General features: G+C 37.9%; 1 protein-coding gene across 1 annotated transcript in view; it reads left to right on the plus strand.

Annotated features, from left to right (window-relative positions):
• Positions 1 to 16058, plus strand: part of PREX2 (phosphatidylinositol-3,4,5-trisphosphate dependent Rac exchange factor 2) — a 284920-nt gene that overhangs the window by 155397 nt on the left and 113465 nt on the right. The window contains exons 22-25 of the mRNA XM_044914225.1: positions 1229 to 1413; positions 3378 to 3539; positions 13567 to 13786; positions 14334 to 14541. Of these exons, the coding sequence (XP_044770160.1) occupies positions 1229 to 1413; positions 3378 to 3539; positions 13567 to 13786; positions 14334 to 14541 (775 nt within the window). The remainder of the gene's footprint in view (positions 1 to 1228; positions 1414 to 3377; positions 3540 to 13566; positions 13787 to 14333; positions 14542 to 16058) is intronic.

Here is a 16058-nt window from a genome sequence, read left to right on the forward strand (position 1 = left end):
TAAAGTTATGTTTGCATTTGACAAATACCTTGAATTATTGTTTCAACACTTTTTCACAGAAGTCCTTGAACCCTCTCTTACCTTTTTTCTGTTATCTTTCCATTTACATTATTATTGGATAACTCTGGACATTTTATTGTACTATTAGGTTCTTCCAGCCAGCCCAGTTACATAATCCCCTATACACACTTATCATAAGAGGGGGGGAGCACTCAGCAAAAACTCTGTTCCCCCCACTCCTGGAAGGCCACTGGGTACGAGCCACTAAGATCATGGACGATATTAGAAGTATTTCAACCACATTGGAGCACCAAGGTTGTTATGACATACCAACTTTCTTAATTATTTAAACTAGGACAAATCTCAGGACCTTATCGTGAGGGCTTTATTCCTCATTTAGAGTTAGCTTTTTTTTGCTCATTATCATTAGTGCCACAGTGAAAGGGTTGATGAGATGCTCTGATAATTTATTCCTAGCTCTTCTGGGACTCAGTTACTTTAAAATAAACCATCATTCTGCTTTTGCCTATTTTATATTTACTATTTCTGCCATTCTAGGACTTAATTGTTTTTAGTTAACTAATACTCTGTTTTTGCTAATTTACTATTTGCTGTTAGGTTTCTCAGGAGTTTCCTGCTTGAGATTTTAGGTGTTTTTATGCCACTGACTGATTGTAGGCCAAAAACCGATAGGAAGACAGTCTAGATGAAAATGTTATTATAGTGAACAATGACAAATTTTCTCAATGAGCCATCTGCAGAAGATGTTGTTTGGGAAAATTCATGCATCCTGTCTGCTGAAAAAAATGATTATTGCACCTCCTTTCTGCTTCTTCAGAATGGCTTTATATGTTTTTTTCTGCTTTGAACAAATATTCATTCGATGTTTGAGGCAGTTTTAGGAGCCCTGACTTTAAGTCATGCATGCTTCTAATAAAAAATATAAAATTGTATGTATAATGTTTATAATGGTATAAATAGGCATACATATGGTCCATAGACCAAAATGGATGTGCAAAGACTAGTCATGTTAGAGTGGTGAGATTTGGATCACTTCAACATATTTTTTTTTTTTTAAGTGTTCTTGTTTTTAAAAATGTTAACGAGACCATCGGATTTAGCCATCCTTTCAAGAAATCTTTAAAAATTATTTGGAGAGACTCAAATTCTTTGAAGAGACTAACAAACCCTTCCTGAATTTGCTGAATTAAAATTGTCTCTGTTCCAGAGGTGATTGACAAGTTTAACACCATGGCCATCATTGACGGGAAGAAGGAGCACGTGAGTCTCACAGTGGATAACGTGCATCTGGAATATGGTGTCGTGTATGAGTATGACAGCACAGCTGGGATAAAGTGCAACGTGGTGGAGAAGATGATCGAGCCCAAAGGCTTCTTCAGCCTCACTGCCAAGGTATGCGTGATCCTGGCAAAACAAGGGATTTTGTTCTAAATAAAGTCACTGACAGCCTCCCCCACCTCCACTTTAAAAAATGTAAATAGCTGTCAGCTCATTCAACTTTCTTTTCTTTTTTTTCCCCCATTACTCGGTATGTGTACAACCTTTCTTTTTATTGATCTCTTTTGGAGCACAGTGTGAAGTTAGATGGGACTCTTGCCCAGGCAAATGTTAGTTGATTTGGCAAAGGCTTCTCTGCATTTAGTTAAGTTTGCTACATCTGTTGATTCAGTGTCATGAATACCTTTCAGATGGTTTTTGTGACAGGTGGTGCTTTTTTAAATGTAGATAATCCTCTGGAAAGTATTTGAAGTCATGAAATGTATTATAAGAAACTTCAAATTCTGCAAGTCTCATGTTTATTTCATAAAATTTCACAAAGCTTAGAGATCCATTTATGAACAGACCCTCAGACATTTATGTAATTCTTAGTTGGGAAGGATATCATCCTTAGTCTTTAGATTAAACCAAGATAGAGAGGGAGGAAGGCAGTTTTCATCAAATGGATAAAATGTGGTTGAGAGGTGACCCTGTGCTTGCTTTTCATGATTCTTCCAGTAGGTAAATCAGTAAAACTCCTGTTGGACCCTCCCCAGGTCTGAGCTCTAGTATTTCTCATGCTTTTCTATCACCTGGTGAGGATTCAGGTATGACAAGTAAGAAATACGACATATAGCTTCACTACTTTTATTTTTTCATGTTAACCCTTGTTTTATATATGAGTGGTTGAGATAGATTATGCACTATTTCAAAAATTATTTTATGTTTTTGTTTTATATTCTGAAAGTCAACCTCAGAAAAAATTCCATTATTCTATGTATCTTTTGATATAGAATCTGTATTTTCAAAATGCAACCCCTTATTATTACTAAGGCAATCCATGTAAGAGTTTGGAACCAGTTTATTAGCATTTTATCTCCTTTTCTAGCTATTTCAAATTTGCAAAGTTACATGGATTATTTTATATATATGAAATGTATAAATCCTGTAAATATTTCCATTCTACACATGAAGAAAAGAAAATCAAAGAAATTAAGGAATTTAACCAAGATCACACAGCTAATGATAAAGTGAGCTCTACTATCTAGAGTAGTGATTAAACAAAAAGCTCACACTTTATATTCTGTAAGTCAGGGAAGTAGAGGTGGTGAGGGAGCTCAAATAAACAGCATCTATACATTGTATCCCTCATTCAATATTATAAAAATGTCATGTAAGGGTGTTACCAATCCTTGCAATCTTTGAACAGTCATCAATATGACACATAATTAATTCAACTCATTGGAAATTCTCAGTGATCAATAGTGTGTATATACATAAACACACACAAGTGCTGTCTTACAATTGATTCAAATTGCCAAAAGGATTTATTAATTGAATACATCATATGGATGCTTTTATCTGATGCTTTATCAGATGGAGCTAAGACACTGCAACTATCATTGATATTACTTTAGCAAGAGAATTTCTTATTTATTCATTTCATCAGCAAACATTTGTTACATGCATTCTCTGTGCTGGCCTGTCAATAGAAAGTAAGGATGCCATTTTGTTGGTTTTCCTTAGTTTTTGTTGTTCTCCTACCAAATTGGGGAAAAAAATGTTCTGAGTAACTGTGACTAAAATATAGGCAATGTGTTACCACATCAGAGCATACTGATTTATCCAGCAGGGAGTCTTTGAAGTCCACTCACTTCCCTCAGGCAACCTTTTATAGTTGGCAGAAGGCAAGACATGAGAGGCCAAACACACAAGCCCATCACTTCACTCCAAGGGTTTTATACTGAACATAGAAATCCCAAGCAGCTCAGGGAAGTGTGCTGGGTAGAGTCACCCTGTGTTCTAGAATTGTGAAAATTTTACTTGGCTAATTTTGAAGGTTTTCTTTTCTTGTTTTCTGTGTGTGTGTGTTTCTACAGATTCTTGAAGCCCTGGCTAAAAGTGATGAACATTTTGTACAAAACTGTACCAGCCTTAACTCTTTAAATGATGTTATTCCTGCTGACCTTCAGAGTAAATTCAGTGCCATTTGCAGTGAAAAAATTGAGCACATATGTCAGAGAATATCCAGTTATAAAAAGGTAAAAGTTTTATGTATGTATTTCCCATGTAATTATTATTTAAATTATTTAAATGTCCAATTTAATTCAATTATTGATATTTTCATTACTTATTTATGTACCAGTTTATTGAAATAATAACATTTATATAACATTTAAGACTTTTTAAAATGCCTTTACATCCATTAAGCTTATTTGATCTTTATAAACCTGAAAGCTAGTTCATTATTCCACATTTTCCAAATATAATAACTGAGGCCTAAAGAATTACTAGCAAAAGATAGAGTTGGGATGTAAATCCAGGCCACATAATTATGAGTCAATAGTTCTTTTCCTTTTCTCTCAACAGAGGGAATAGAACTCTCAATCAGAAAGTACATGGAACCCAGTCTGTTTGAAATTGATTGATTAGTACATTTATCTGACATATTTATTGAGCACATTTTATATGCCAAACACTGTTCTTGGTGCTAGGAATATGGCAGCAAAGGAGAGAAGATCTTTCCTCTCAGGATACTTATTTGAGTGGGGGAAGCAGCAAAGAAGTAAATAAATCCTTACAGAGGCCCCAAAGCAAAAAGAAAAAGCCAGGGTGGCGGTGGGGGGGGGGGTGTGTGGTTAGTCATAAGGTTGGAGGCTTAGGCAAGGACCAGTGTGAAGAGCTGTGGAAGCTTTTTACCTTTTGGAACATTGGAAGGAGTGTGGATTTTCTTCTCACATCAATGAGAAACAATTGGAAGCTTTTAAACAGGGGGATGACTTCATCTGATTTTGGTTTTTAAAAGAAAAAGAAAATCCATTCCTCTGTAGGAATGGATTGCAAGGGACAAGAATGGAGACATAGAGATGAGGAGGAAATTGTTGCAATAGTCCCAGTGAGTGATAATGATAGCTTGGCCTGTGGTGAAGATGGGAGAGACAGAGAAAATTAAATGGATTTGAAGGTATAATTTCAAGGTAGAACTAATAGAAATTGATCTCCAAAATATATCCTCTAGTTTTTTTTTTTTTCTATTTCTATCAATAGGAGACTAGCTAATTAAATTATTTCCTCAAAATGAGGCTGGTTGTTTAAAACTTGGTACAGCCATTCTAGGAAACATTATTTATCTCAGTTTTTATGAATGTGAGTTAAGTGTGTATGTTTTATGCTCCTGATATATTATGTAAAAATAAGCCCATATATGTCCAGATATGGCTATAGGAGAATAGGGAGATACAAGAATGAATACTTCAACACTGATTACCTCAGGTAGACTACAGACAAGGGGAAGAAGGATCACCATGTTTTTCTTTAAGACTCCCTAAAATGTTTAGCTTGTGAAGTTGAATATGTATTGCTATTTTAATTTTTTATAAGTCCATTCACATGAAGAAAAATGATACTCAAGATCACTGCTTAACTGTCACATCTGTTAATCCTCTCTCCATGATTGCTGAGGTTAGGTCACCTATTTGAGTTTGGGAAAAATGCCATGTGTATGCCTTGTTGAACCTGAAGGACAGAAGATTCTCTTTTTACTTCTCCCTTCTGTGTAAGATAGGACAGTGTTTTGAAGTAAAATTTAAAAGGTCTAAACAAATGCAAATTAGTATTCCTCTTTGAGCACATTTTGAAAAGAGAATCATTCTACTTCAGAAATGAATTTGTATGAAGTGTGATAGGGGTTTGGGCAGATTCTAGTTGTCAAGCTTGTCAGTGTGTGGGGTTCATTTCTCTTTCTCTTTCCATTCATACAAACAACAGAAGTAGTAGAAATAGCTTAAAGAAATATACATGAACAAAAGTAAACTATGTAAGTAAAAACAAAATATTAGGATGAGGGTATATTAGGTAGGGTATTGATTCAGCTGCTATAAGAAGGACCAAGATAACACAGGCTTAGAACTGAAAGCTTATTTTCACTCACATGAAAGTTCAACTGGACTGGAGTCCTTTGGGGTGGGGCTTGATAATATTCTAGGGATCCTTCTCAATTTTTGCTGTCTCCCTTAAGACATTGCCCTTTCCACAAGGTCAAAGTTGGCTCATCAGCACCATGTCTAAGTCATAGTCCCTCAGAAGAGAAAAGAGGAAGGAGAGAGTAGAGTTTCCTGTTGAGGGCATGACCCAGAAATTGTACGCAACACGCCTGTCATATCCAATTAGTCATTTAGTGAAAGCAGGCTGAGAATTGTTGTCTCAAACTGGGCATCCATGTGCCCCACTAAAACTCAGAGAATTTTATTAATAAAAGGAAGAAAGAGAGAATGGATATTAGTGGAAAATTAACAGGTACATTTATAGGTAAAGTTATATTACAGTGATGGTACAGACCAGCAGGGGAAAAAAGGTCATACGGTCAGCAAGTCCTAAGACTCTAGTTAGTTGCTAAAGTGGAATATTATATTTGACCTTCAGCTTCCTGATAACCAAAATTAAAAAAGAAACATAGTCTATTACATATTTATCAGCATCCCTGTGATTTATACATGTTTTTTAAGAGAAGCAAAGCTTTTCTTAGACTTGAGTTCCAAAAGAAATCTCTCACACTGAATTTCAAGTAGGCGGCACCAGGAGACGTCAGGGCAATGCCCGTAAACATGTCCCTGAAAAAGAAATAGCAATTTGTTTTATGTGACAGACATTTTTAATACACTCTTTAATGAAAGCCAGTGGTATGGGTCAAAAACTCAACTTCACAGAAACAAATTTGTTGCAGGATGGGGCGGGAAGAATAGGGAAATATTTACTAAATGTGTACCTATTATGTTGTCCATTATTACTTGAGGATGGCTCTCCTCCCACACTTATGATCTGCATCATAAGAAAGGTCAAAATACATGAGGTAAGTAATAATAATACTGACTACTTAACCTACTAGGAGGTACCACCATAACAAGTTGGCTGTGTTGGCACCACATACCCTGCTCAAGATGATGGTGCTCCCTGGAGTTACATTGCACACAGCAGTTTACAGCAGTCTCCTACAGGGTCAGGCATTGCATAGATATTTTACAGTTTTCATATGCTCTATAATTTTATCAACACAGTGACATGAGACATCATCTATTTCATTGATGAGGTGACGGAAGCTCAGAATGGTCAAGTAACTTGCTCAAAGGCACGCAGCTGGGCACAGCTGTGGAATTTGAACCTTGTTCCCTTTTATTGTAAATCCGGTTTTTGTGTGCTTATCTGAATTTGACACTAGGCTATACAGCGCATATATTGTTCAAATTCCACAGCTAAATTCCACTACACAGCTAAACAGTATGGGTCTGACTACAAGGGCAATAGCATTTCAGTAAAGGAGAAATCATTGGGGATGGAATAGTCAGCAATTACTAGCTGCTGCAAGTTGGAAAAATTTGTCAGAGAGAAGAGAAGTAGAGATGGCATGCAAGTACAGAGAGATCTCATAAATGAAGAAAGAGAGATCTCATAAGTGAAGGCAAAGACGTAGAAATGAGACGGATTTTATTGATGAAGAATTGGCATATTGCCTAGACTAGAAAGAAGGGTTCGAGTTGGATACCATTAAAAAGAAAACTGACAAAATCTGATTTTTCTAGTGATATTTTAGAGTGACAAAATAATCTGATTTGTTTGTGAAAAGTGCAAATCATTGATGACTTGGTCTCATGGAGAAGCACTGGGGATGGAGAGAAAAGAATCAGTTCAAGTGGTACATAGAGGTAGAACACATCCAGCTCTATGATGGATTGGTTAGAGTGATGAAGGGGTTACACCTGGGTTTTTAACAAAAATACAGTTTGTGATAAACTGGAGAGTGTATGTTGGGGGTAGGATTAGGATTAGAAGCAGATGGGGTAGGGTTTTTCCCCAAGTGTTGGGGATTCTCAAAAACATCATCTTGGCAAGTAAGTATCTTCCATTTTCTTGGAAGTAACTAAGAGCCTAGAAAGCTTTTAAAGGAGAGATGGACAGGCCAATGGGCAGTGATTTTAGATGATAAAAATAATACCACTGAATGTGGAAAGCTCTTGTATGTACATTATTGTTTGAACCTCGGAACAGCCATATGTACTGAATACTCCTACCGTCTGCTTCTTTCGCAGGGATTTTAAGAATTTGCTTAAGGTCACTTAGCTAGCAAGTAGCAGACTAGGTATCAGTTTATGGAATGCTGTCTCACTTACTTTTATTTTTAATTTTATTTATTTTTATTTTTTATTATGTTAATCACCATACATTACATCATTAGTTTTAGCTGTAGTGTTCCATGATTCATTGTTTGCGTATAACACCCAGTGCTCCATGCAGAATGTGCCCTCCTCAATACCCATCACCAGGCTAACCGATCCCCCCACCCCCCTCCCCTCTAGAACCCTCAGTTTGTTTTTCAGAGTCCATCGTCTCTCATGGTTCGTCTCCCCCTCCGATTTCCCCCCCTTCATTCTTCCCCTCCTGCTATCTTTTTTTTTTTCTTAACATATAATGTATTATTTGTTTCAGAGGTACAGATCTGTGATTCAACAGTCTTGCAGAATTCACAGTGCTCACCATAGCACATACCCTCCCCAATGTCTATTTTTAATTTTAGAAATAAAGAGAATCTTGTAGTCAACTAGGACTTAAGCACTTTGAAAGGTATCCTTTTCAGCATCCCTTATTGACCATACACATATTTAGAATAAGTGACTATCTTTCTCACTAGATAGAGAAACGAGGTTAGCAGGAAAGTATTTCAGGGATATTTTTTATTTGAACAAAATTCAGATAGCTAAGACAATAATAGCCTTACTAGGTTATATAAGGTTAGCTCCATTTGTGTATCAAATGCATGTCCACAGAAACTATAGCATTTGTGAATATATATTTTTAATTTCCACAAATTTACTTTTAAACTATTATTAGTAACATATATTTTCTTCCAGATGAAGGCTTCAGACACCCCTCCTTTTGTAAAATAAAATGTATCCATAGAAACTAAAATCTCAAAGAGGCTGGCTTTCCTTTATTTTGACTCTAAAAGTTTTAGGTTTTAAAAATAGAAACAAGTTGATTTCTGCAGTTTCTATAGCCAGGCTGCTGCAATCATAATTGATTTTCTGGCCAGCTGTATAGGCCACAGATGTTTTTTAGCACATGTATGAGAGAAGTTCAGACCTTATACTGGAGACCTGAATGAATCCTAAGCAGGCATTTGATCTTCTCTGAGCAGGATGTGTGGGTGATCCAGACGTTAAACTATGCACTGTTTGGAGAAACATTCTTACCCTGAATCGTCCTTAGAACCGTTTTTAATTCTAGATTCAGTCTCTGTTGAAGAATAATTCCATAATTGGGCTTATTTTGTGTATTAGGGATACTTCCTCCATATAAATATTTAATGAGCTTTCAAGAGATAGTTCCTATTTACACAAAAATATTACATGTAGGAATCCACAGTCTTACTTGAAACATTCCAAGTACCTTTAGTTATTAATGCCACATAATCCTCAAATTAATCTGTGGATCAGGAAAATTGGGGGTAAAATTTTTCTCCATGTCCCCCTCCCCTCAATACAGAATTTTTATAACTCCATGCCAGTGGGGTTTTACACTTAAATGAAATGGGAGACTGTCTGCAATATAGTTGCTTACCTTTGTATTAGTTTTCATTTTTAGTCAGTGACTATAACTGGATATTAATGTGTTGTCATGGTTAATAATTTATGAATTAACTACCAATGCAATAGAAACCTGCAGCTCCATTTCTGAGAATCACTTATTCATGTCAATCTACAAATATGCTTTAATATCACCTAGATTAAAAAATATTTCCCTTGACCCCCCCCCCCATATTTTTCTCTGCCTATTGTTTCATTTCTTGAACTCTGTACTGAGAAGAGCTCCCTATACTTGCTATCTACACCTGCTGTCTCACTCACCTTTCATTCTTAACACACTCAAGATGGGCTCAAGTCCCCTCCACATAACTGGAATGGCTCTTTTTAAGGTCAGACGACCTATATTTTGCCAAAACTCATTCACTGTCGTCAACCTATTCCTTGTTTTAGTGGCATCTATGTGGTCGACCTTGTACCTCTAGCAGTTTTCTACCTATGCCTGGTTTTGTCTTTTTCCTGGGTGGCTCAGTCACAGTGAGTGTCCTATCCTTTTTTCTTCTTTTTTCTCTGACCTCTTCATGCAACAGAGCTCAGCATTTGCTCCCTCCCCCTTTCTCCCACCACTCTCCATCCCCTGATGATCACATTCAATCTCCTGGCCCATCTGACCTCTCCATTTGGGTCTAATAGATATCTCAGACTTCTTGTGTCCAAAATAAACTCCTGATCCCTGCCCTTCTTCCATAGTTTGTCCTAGCTGCTGTTTTCTCTACCTCAGAATGAGACCCATCTTCTGCATTGCTCAGTCTAAAAACCTTGCGCGCATTCTTTACTCCTGGCTCTCACATAGCATTCTCTGGGCTCCACCTTCACCACGTGCTGCCTTTCCTCACTGCTTCAATTACTGACAGCCTAAGGTGAGCCAACGTCGTCTCTCCCACAAGTGGTCTTCCTGCTTCCACCCTTGCCCACCGGCAGCCTATTCTGAGGGGCTGTGACTCTCAATCAAAGTAAGAGCTAAATCCTTCCAAAGGCCTCTGAGCTCCTAGATAATCTGTGCCTTCCCTGTACCCATGATCTCCCTACTCCTGTCTCTTCTCCCTTCCCTCTCTGTGTCTGCTCCAGTCACAGTGGTCTTCTTGATGTTCCTGGAAACATACCATCCTTGCGGCTTTCGCATTGGCTATTCACTCTGCTGGGAAGGCTCTGTTCCTGTGCACACATTCCCAACTCTCCCTTCCTTCAAGATTTTGCTTAAATGCCAGCTTCGCAGTGAGGATTGCAATTGGCAATGCATTCTTCACCTCACCTCTGAAACTCCCAGCCCTCTTGCCCTGTTCCATTTTATTTTCAACTGCACTTATCATCTTCTAGCATGACAGAATTGATTTATGTTTATTGTTTGCCTCTCCCCTCACTAGAATGTAACCTCCCAGAAGGCAGAAATCTCTTTCATTCACTGATGTTTCCCAACATGCCTAGAACAGTGCCTGGTTTAGAAAGCTCTCGATGTGTAATTGTTGGATGGATGAATAAAGGTGGAGTAAGTTTGGGCCGCACTACCCAAAATAGGTTTAAAGCGCTGTGCGTCCCAGCTTACCTCCCCCGCATGCTGTACATTTCTTTATCACAAAATTGCAATTTTGTGATAAAGAAATGTACAGGGTGGGGGGAAGGTAAGGAAAATTGCAATTTTCCTTTATGGAAAAGAGCTTTTCTTTGGTCTTTCCTTGTGAGTTTCTCCAAAGCAGATGAATGAACTCCATGTTCTCTTTGATGTTGCTAAGGAAGATGCCCAGTTCATGTTGGCAGGCCGTGTACTACTGGATGGCCCGACCAGAGTGTGTTCTCATGCATGTACTGCAGCCGATACAAGAGCTGTACCTGCCTCATTTTAGTTTTGTGTTACAGAAAGGTGGCACAATTATAGATTAAGGCGTGATGTCTAGGAGTACATTTTTTTTAAAGATTTTATTTATTTATTTGAGAGAGGAAGAGAGAGCACAAGCAGGGGAGGGGCGGAGGGAGAAGCGGACTCCCCACTGAGCAGGGAGACCAACTTGGTGCTCGATTCTGAGAACCCGGGACTCACGACCTGAGCAGAAGGCAGACACTTAACCAACTGAGCTACCCAGGCACCCCTAGGAGTACATTTTTGATCTTCAAAACATATTCAGCACAGGGGTGCCTGCGTAGCTCAGTCATTAGGCGTCTGCCTTCGGCTCAGGTCATGATCCCAGGGTCCTGGGATCGAGCCCCGCATCGGGCTCCCTGCTCAGCAGGAAGCCTGCTTCTCCCTCTCCCACTCCTCCTGCTTGTGTTCCTGCTCCCGCTGTGTCTCTCTCTGTCAAATAAATAAATAAAAATCTTTAAAAAAAAATAAAATGAAAGAAGGCAAAAGAAGCATACCTGCCTATAATGGTCAATGCTGTGCCACAGTAAAATTAATTTATGTGCTTTTATGTGTGCCATGGGGGCCTTATCTGAGATTTTTGTCCTGCAACTACAATGGAAAAGATGATCTGACTGCAAGTTTGTATCTGGCCTTAAATTCTAGGTCTTTCCCAGATAAGTCTTCAGGTCACAGTTTCTTTATTAGTAAAGTGAGGGCATAGACCAGGAATTCTCTAAATTACTTCCACTCTTTTAGTGTTTAGCATATTTTCATTATATATTATTATCAAACTTGTTAGTAATTTTTTGACAATTTCCTGCATTTCAGCCCACTCTCATTTAGATTCCTACTGTGTGCTTGTACTTTGCTGATCTATGTAGCTTCAGCCATGTGATTTGAAGGCCCAGTTTCATATACAGATAAAATATTACATATTCTTATGGTGAGCTTATATTTATAACATGTGATTTTTTATATCACATCTTTACTTTTTAATTTAACCTAGAAAAGTTACACAGTAACCAGTGTTAGTCTTTTTTTTTTTTTAAAGATTTTATTTATTTATTTTATTATTTATTTGACAGAGAGAGACACAGTGAGAGAGGGAACACAAGCAGGGGGAGTGGGAGAGGGAGAAGCAGGCTTCCCGCAGAGCAGGGAGCCTGATGCGGGGCTCGATCCCAGGATCCTGGGACCATGACCTGAGCCGAAGGCAGACGCTTAATGACTGAGCCACCCAGGCGCCCACAGTGTTAGTCTTAATTTTTAATCTTTCAGTGCCCAAATTACTACTCTACTAGTAGAATAAATAAATAGGATCTGCTTATAGTTTTCAAGCAAGAAGAGAGCACAGAGATCATTTCATCCATATTCCTTATTTTACTAAGAATGGTAAAAAGACAGTGACTTGCCTGACATCACATAAGTTATAACTAAACTAAATGTGACTAAAACACACGTAGCTGGTGGCTCTCAGTCCTTTGTTTTTGAAACTACAATCTAGTTCAACTCTATGAGATGGCTGTTTATGGTGCACAAGACAGACATAGGTATTACTCTCACGGAATTTACCATCCACTGAGAGATAAAAAAAATTATTCATAATTATAAGGAGGGTTACAGTGTGCTATAATCTAGCACATAGCCAAGGAAATTGGACCTAGATGAAGGCTTACGGTAGGCATGATGATGATTTCATAGGAGTTGAAAATGCAAAGGAGTAAGTGTGGCAATGAGGGAAGAAGAACATTCTAGGCACACCAAACAACCCATACGAAGACCTAGAATGAGTGGATGGTATGTGAAAGGACCTGAGTGAAGGCGAGAAGGAGCCCGAGGGGCAAGGGGAGGAGAGCTTAAGATAATAACCTAGGTGCAGATCAGACTTTGGGTGGCCATACACACCATGGCACGGATTAGCTGGATTTGGACTGTAAGGTTCTAAGTAGTAGAGTGGCCATTCTTGGAAGTTGTGCAAATCCCTTGAGTATCAGTTTATTTCTAATGGCATAAAAGCAGAGTCCACGCCCGTCTTCACGCTGATCCTGACCCAAATGCTCAGCAGCGATTTGCAGGAGGCATGGGAGGTACAGTTGGTTCTGCCTGTTGTCCTGCCCTTCTGGGTCAGCACCACCATTGCCTTGCTGTCTAACCTGTTCACAGACTCATGTTTGGACTGGCTTTCTGACAGTGTTTGGAATAGTCCCCTCTTGACCTGGCAGCTACCCACTTCTGCCACTTTGCCTCACTTGAAATGTTGTGATCCTATCTCAGTATCCGAGGATGCCAATTTGACTCTCAGCTGTTAGCAGCCTGTGGATTTGAGTCCCAGTAGTGGTATTGGTCACTTAAATTTATGTCTTTTAGCATCTAACCTGTAATCAGAGTTTCAAAAGAATTGTGAGCATTTGCTGCCTATATTGCTTTTCTTTATTAAGAATGTGTGGCTTTTAAGATAATGGTTGAATTTCTAACAACTTATAATTTAGTTCACTTGCTCCAGTTGACATGATTTAATTTTTTAACGTTTTGCTATGGGTAGTGGACGTGATGAACACTGTGTGTTCAGCTGCTCTTTATTTGTTCTTTAATTTACAGTTTTCACGTGTACTGAAGAATAGAGCCTGGCCCACCTTTAAACAGGCCAAATCTAAAATCTCCCCACTACACAGCAGTGATTTCTGCCCTACCAACTGCCATGTCAACATAATGGAAGTTTCCTATCCCAAAACATCAACCTCCCTGGGGAGTGCATTTGGTGTTCAGCTGGATAGTAGGAAGCACAATTCTCATGATAAAGGAAATAAATCTGAGCAAGGTATGTTAGCTTTCAAAACTTTCTCAAATCACAAAAAGTTATTTAGGCAATTATTAACTATTCCAGCGTCCCTGAAATAGAATCAATTCCTGGTGTGTAAACAAGTCTGAATTTTAGAAAGACAGGGTTCCTCCCTATACTCATTTGGATAATTATACATAAATGTTTATAGAATCAAAAAGGAGTTATGCATTTTTATTATTTTTCCTTCAAGAAGAACGATTGTTCTTGCTTTCCTCACATGTATGACAGGCACAGCTTATCCTGCTGTGAAAACCACTAGTCTGAAATGGCCCTATAACTATGAGAAAACTACAGGAGGAGCAGCTTCTGGGATGCACGGTGCCATTCCACAGCAGCACAGTAGAGCATGGGATTGAAGGGTATTTTAATCACAACTCCCATAAGCTTTAATTCCTGAATTAAATTCAGCATTGGATTGGCATTTTATTTTATGTAAGCCTGAGTGTCTAGAATGAATTTCACTAGATCATTATTGTAAGTTAAAGGCCATAAATATTATTCTGGAATGATTTTAACTCCTCAGGGAAACTGAGCCCTATGGTGTACATTCAGCACACAATCACGACCATGGCGGCCCCTTCAGGTCTGTCTCTGGGACAGCAGGATGGGCATGGGCTCCGGTACTTGTTAAAAGAAGAAGACCTAGAAACTCAAGATATTTATCAGAAACTATTGGGCAAACTTCAGACTGCACTGAAAGAGTTGGAGATGTGTGTTTGTCAAATTGATGAGTAAGTATTTTATTTACTGTACTTCTAAATGTGCCTAATAAAATAGCTATAGAAAATGTGACTTTTGAACATCCATCAGTTTCTCTTTCGTTTTTAGAAATGTAAGATTGTGTGTGTGTGAATCATATAGATCCTCTTTATTCTAACACCTTAAGAGTGATATAACATGGCAACTATATACATGTATATTTTAAGGAAGCACTTAATACCAGGGAAGAGAGTGACAAAATTCTGCCTTATAGAAAACACTAAGTCTCAATGTGAAAATATTAAACTGAAAAATATGATTGAAAGAGTACCAACTAGGTATACAGATTTCCTGGTATCCTTGATAGGGCACAACACAGTATTTAATGTATATGCACTCAGTAGATGTGTATGAAAAATATAAAATATAGCAAATCTTTAACATACTTGTTAAATGAGTAAATGCAAAATTATGTTTCGCTAGGACCAATGACCAATGAATGACCTTTTTTTTTTTTTTCTTCTGATTGAATTAATGGCAATTAAGCAATAACCCAAATAGCTGTGCCGGTCATTTGGAAATTTTTATAAAGAACGGAGAAAAGGAGGAAGTTAATTAAAACTTTTCCAAAGAGGTTGACTCTGATTCTTATTTAAAAATTTGATGGTTGGACAATTGCCTCAACTCTGTGGGATGATTTGCCACATCATGGTGTGTAATTATGTGTCACAGCTAGTCAAGGCAACTCTGTATAAAGAACAAGGGCTTTGGGATAGCTTGGTCTCTCATGTATTAAATAGGATGAAGAATAATAACAAATTACAAGTTTGTGGTGAAAATTATAAAAATTAATACAAAAAATAGTGCAGTGCCTAACATTATGCTTGCTCATCATTTAAGGGGTTGAAATTGGTGAATATATCTGAAGTTGATAGAATTCGAAAATGGCATAGACACCAATATCCTCTTTTTATCATGCTCTCTTTATGAAGTTAAACATTCAGATTGCTGTCGGATGTGTATTGTTTAATTCCCGCACATACATCATCCCATACTTCCCTGGATAATTCAGTTTTGACATAAAATATTTAGAACTTATTCTAAGCCTTTTTGGCAATTGGACATCATGCTAATAAAATCTTAATTGACATGATCTCTCTTTTTTAAATGTTTTCTTATTTTTTTTTATTTGAGAGAGAGAGAGACCACGAGCATGAGTAGGGCGGAGGGGCAGAGGGAGAAGCAGGCTCCCTGCTGAGCAGTGCTGCCGACGCAGCACTCGATCCCAGGACCCTGAGATCATGACCTGAGCCAAAGGCAGACCCTTAACCGACTGAGCCACCCAAGCACCCTGATATGATCTCTTATTTTACACATCTTTAAAATTTAGAGATCAAAATCACCATATTAGATGCATCATATTTCTAAGGTTATCTTTAGATAGTTACTGTTTACTATGCTAATTTGTTCTGACATTTTTATGAGTTAATTTAGACTTGAAATTCTGTTTTCCTGTGTCTAATACACTAGTTTTAAAAAAATTGTTTAC

Source organism: Neomonachus schauinslandi, chromosome 4 (assembly GCF_002201575.2).
Source record: "Neomonachus schauinslandi chromosome 4, ASM220157v2, whole genome shotgun sequence".
NCBI lineage: Eukaryota > Metazoa > Chordata > Mammalia > Carnivora > Phocidae > Neomonachus > Neomonachus schauinslandi.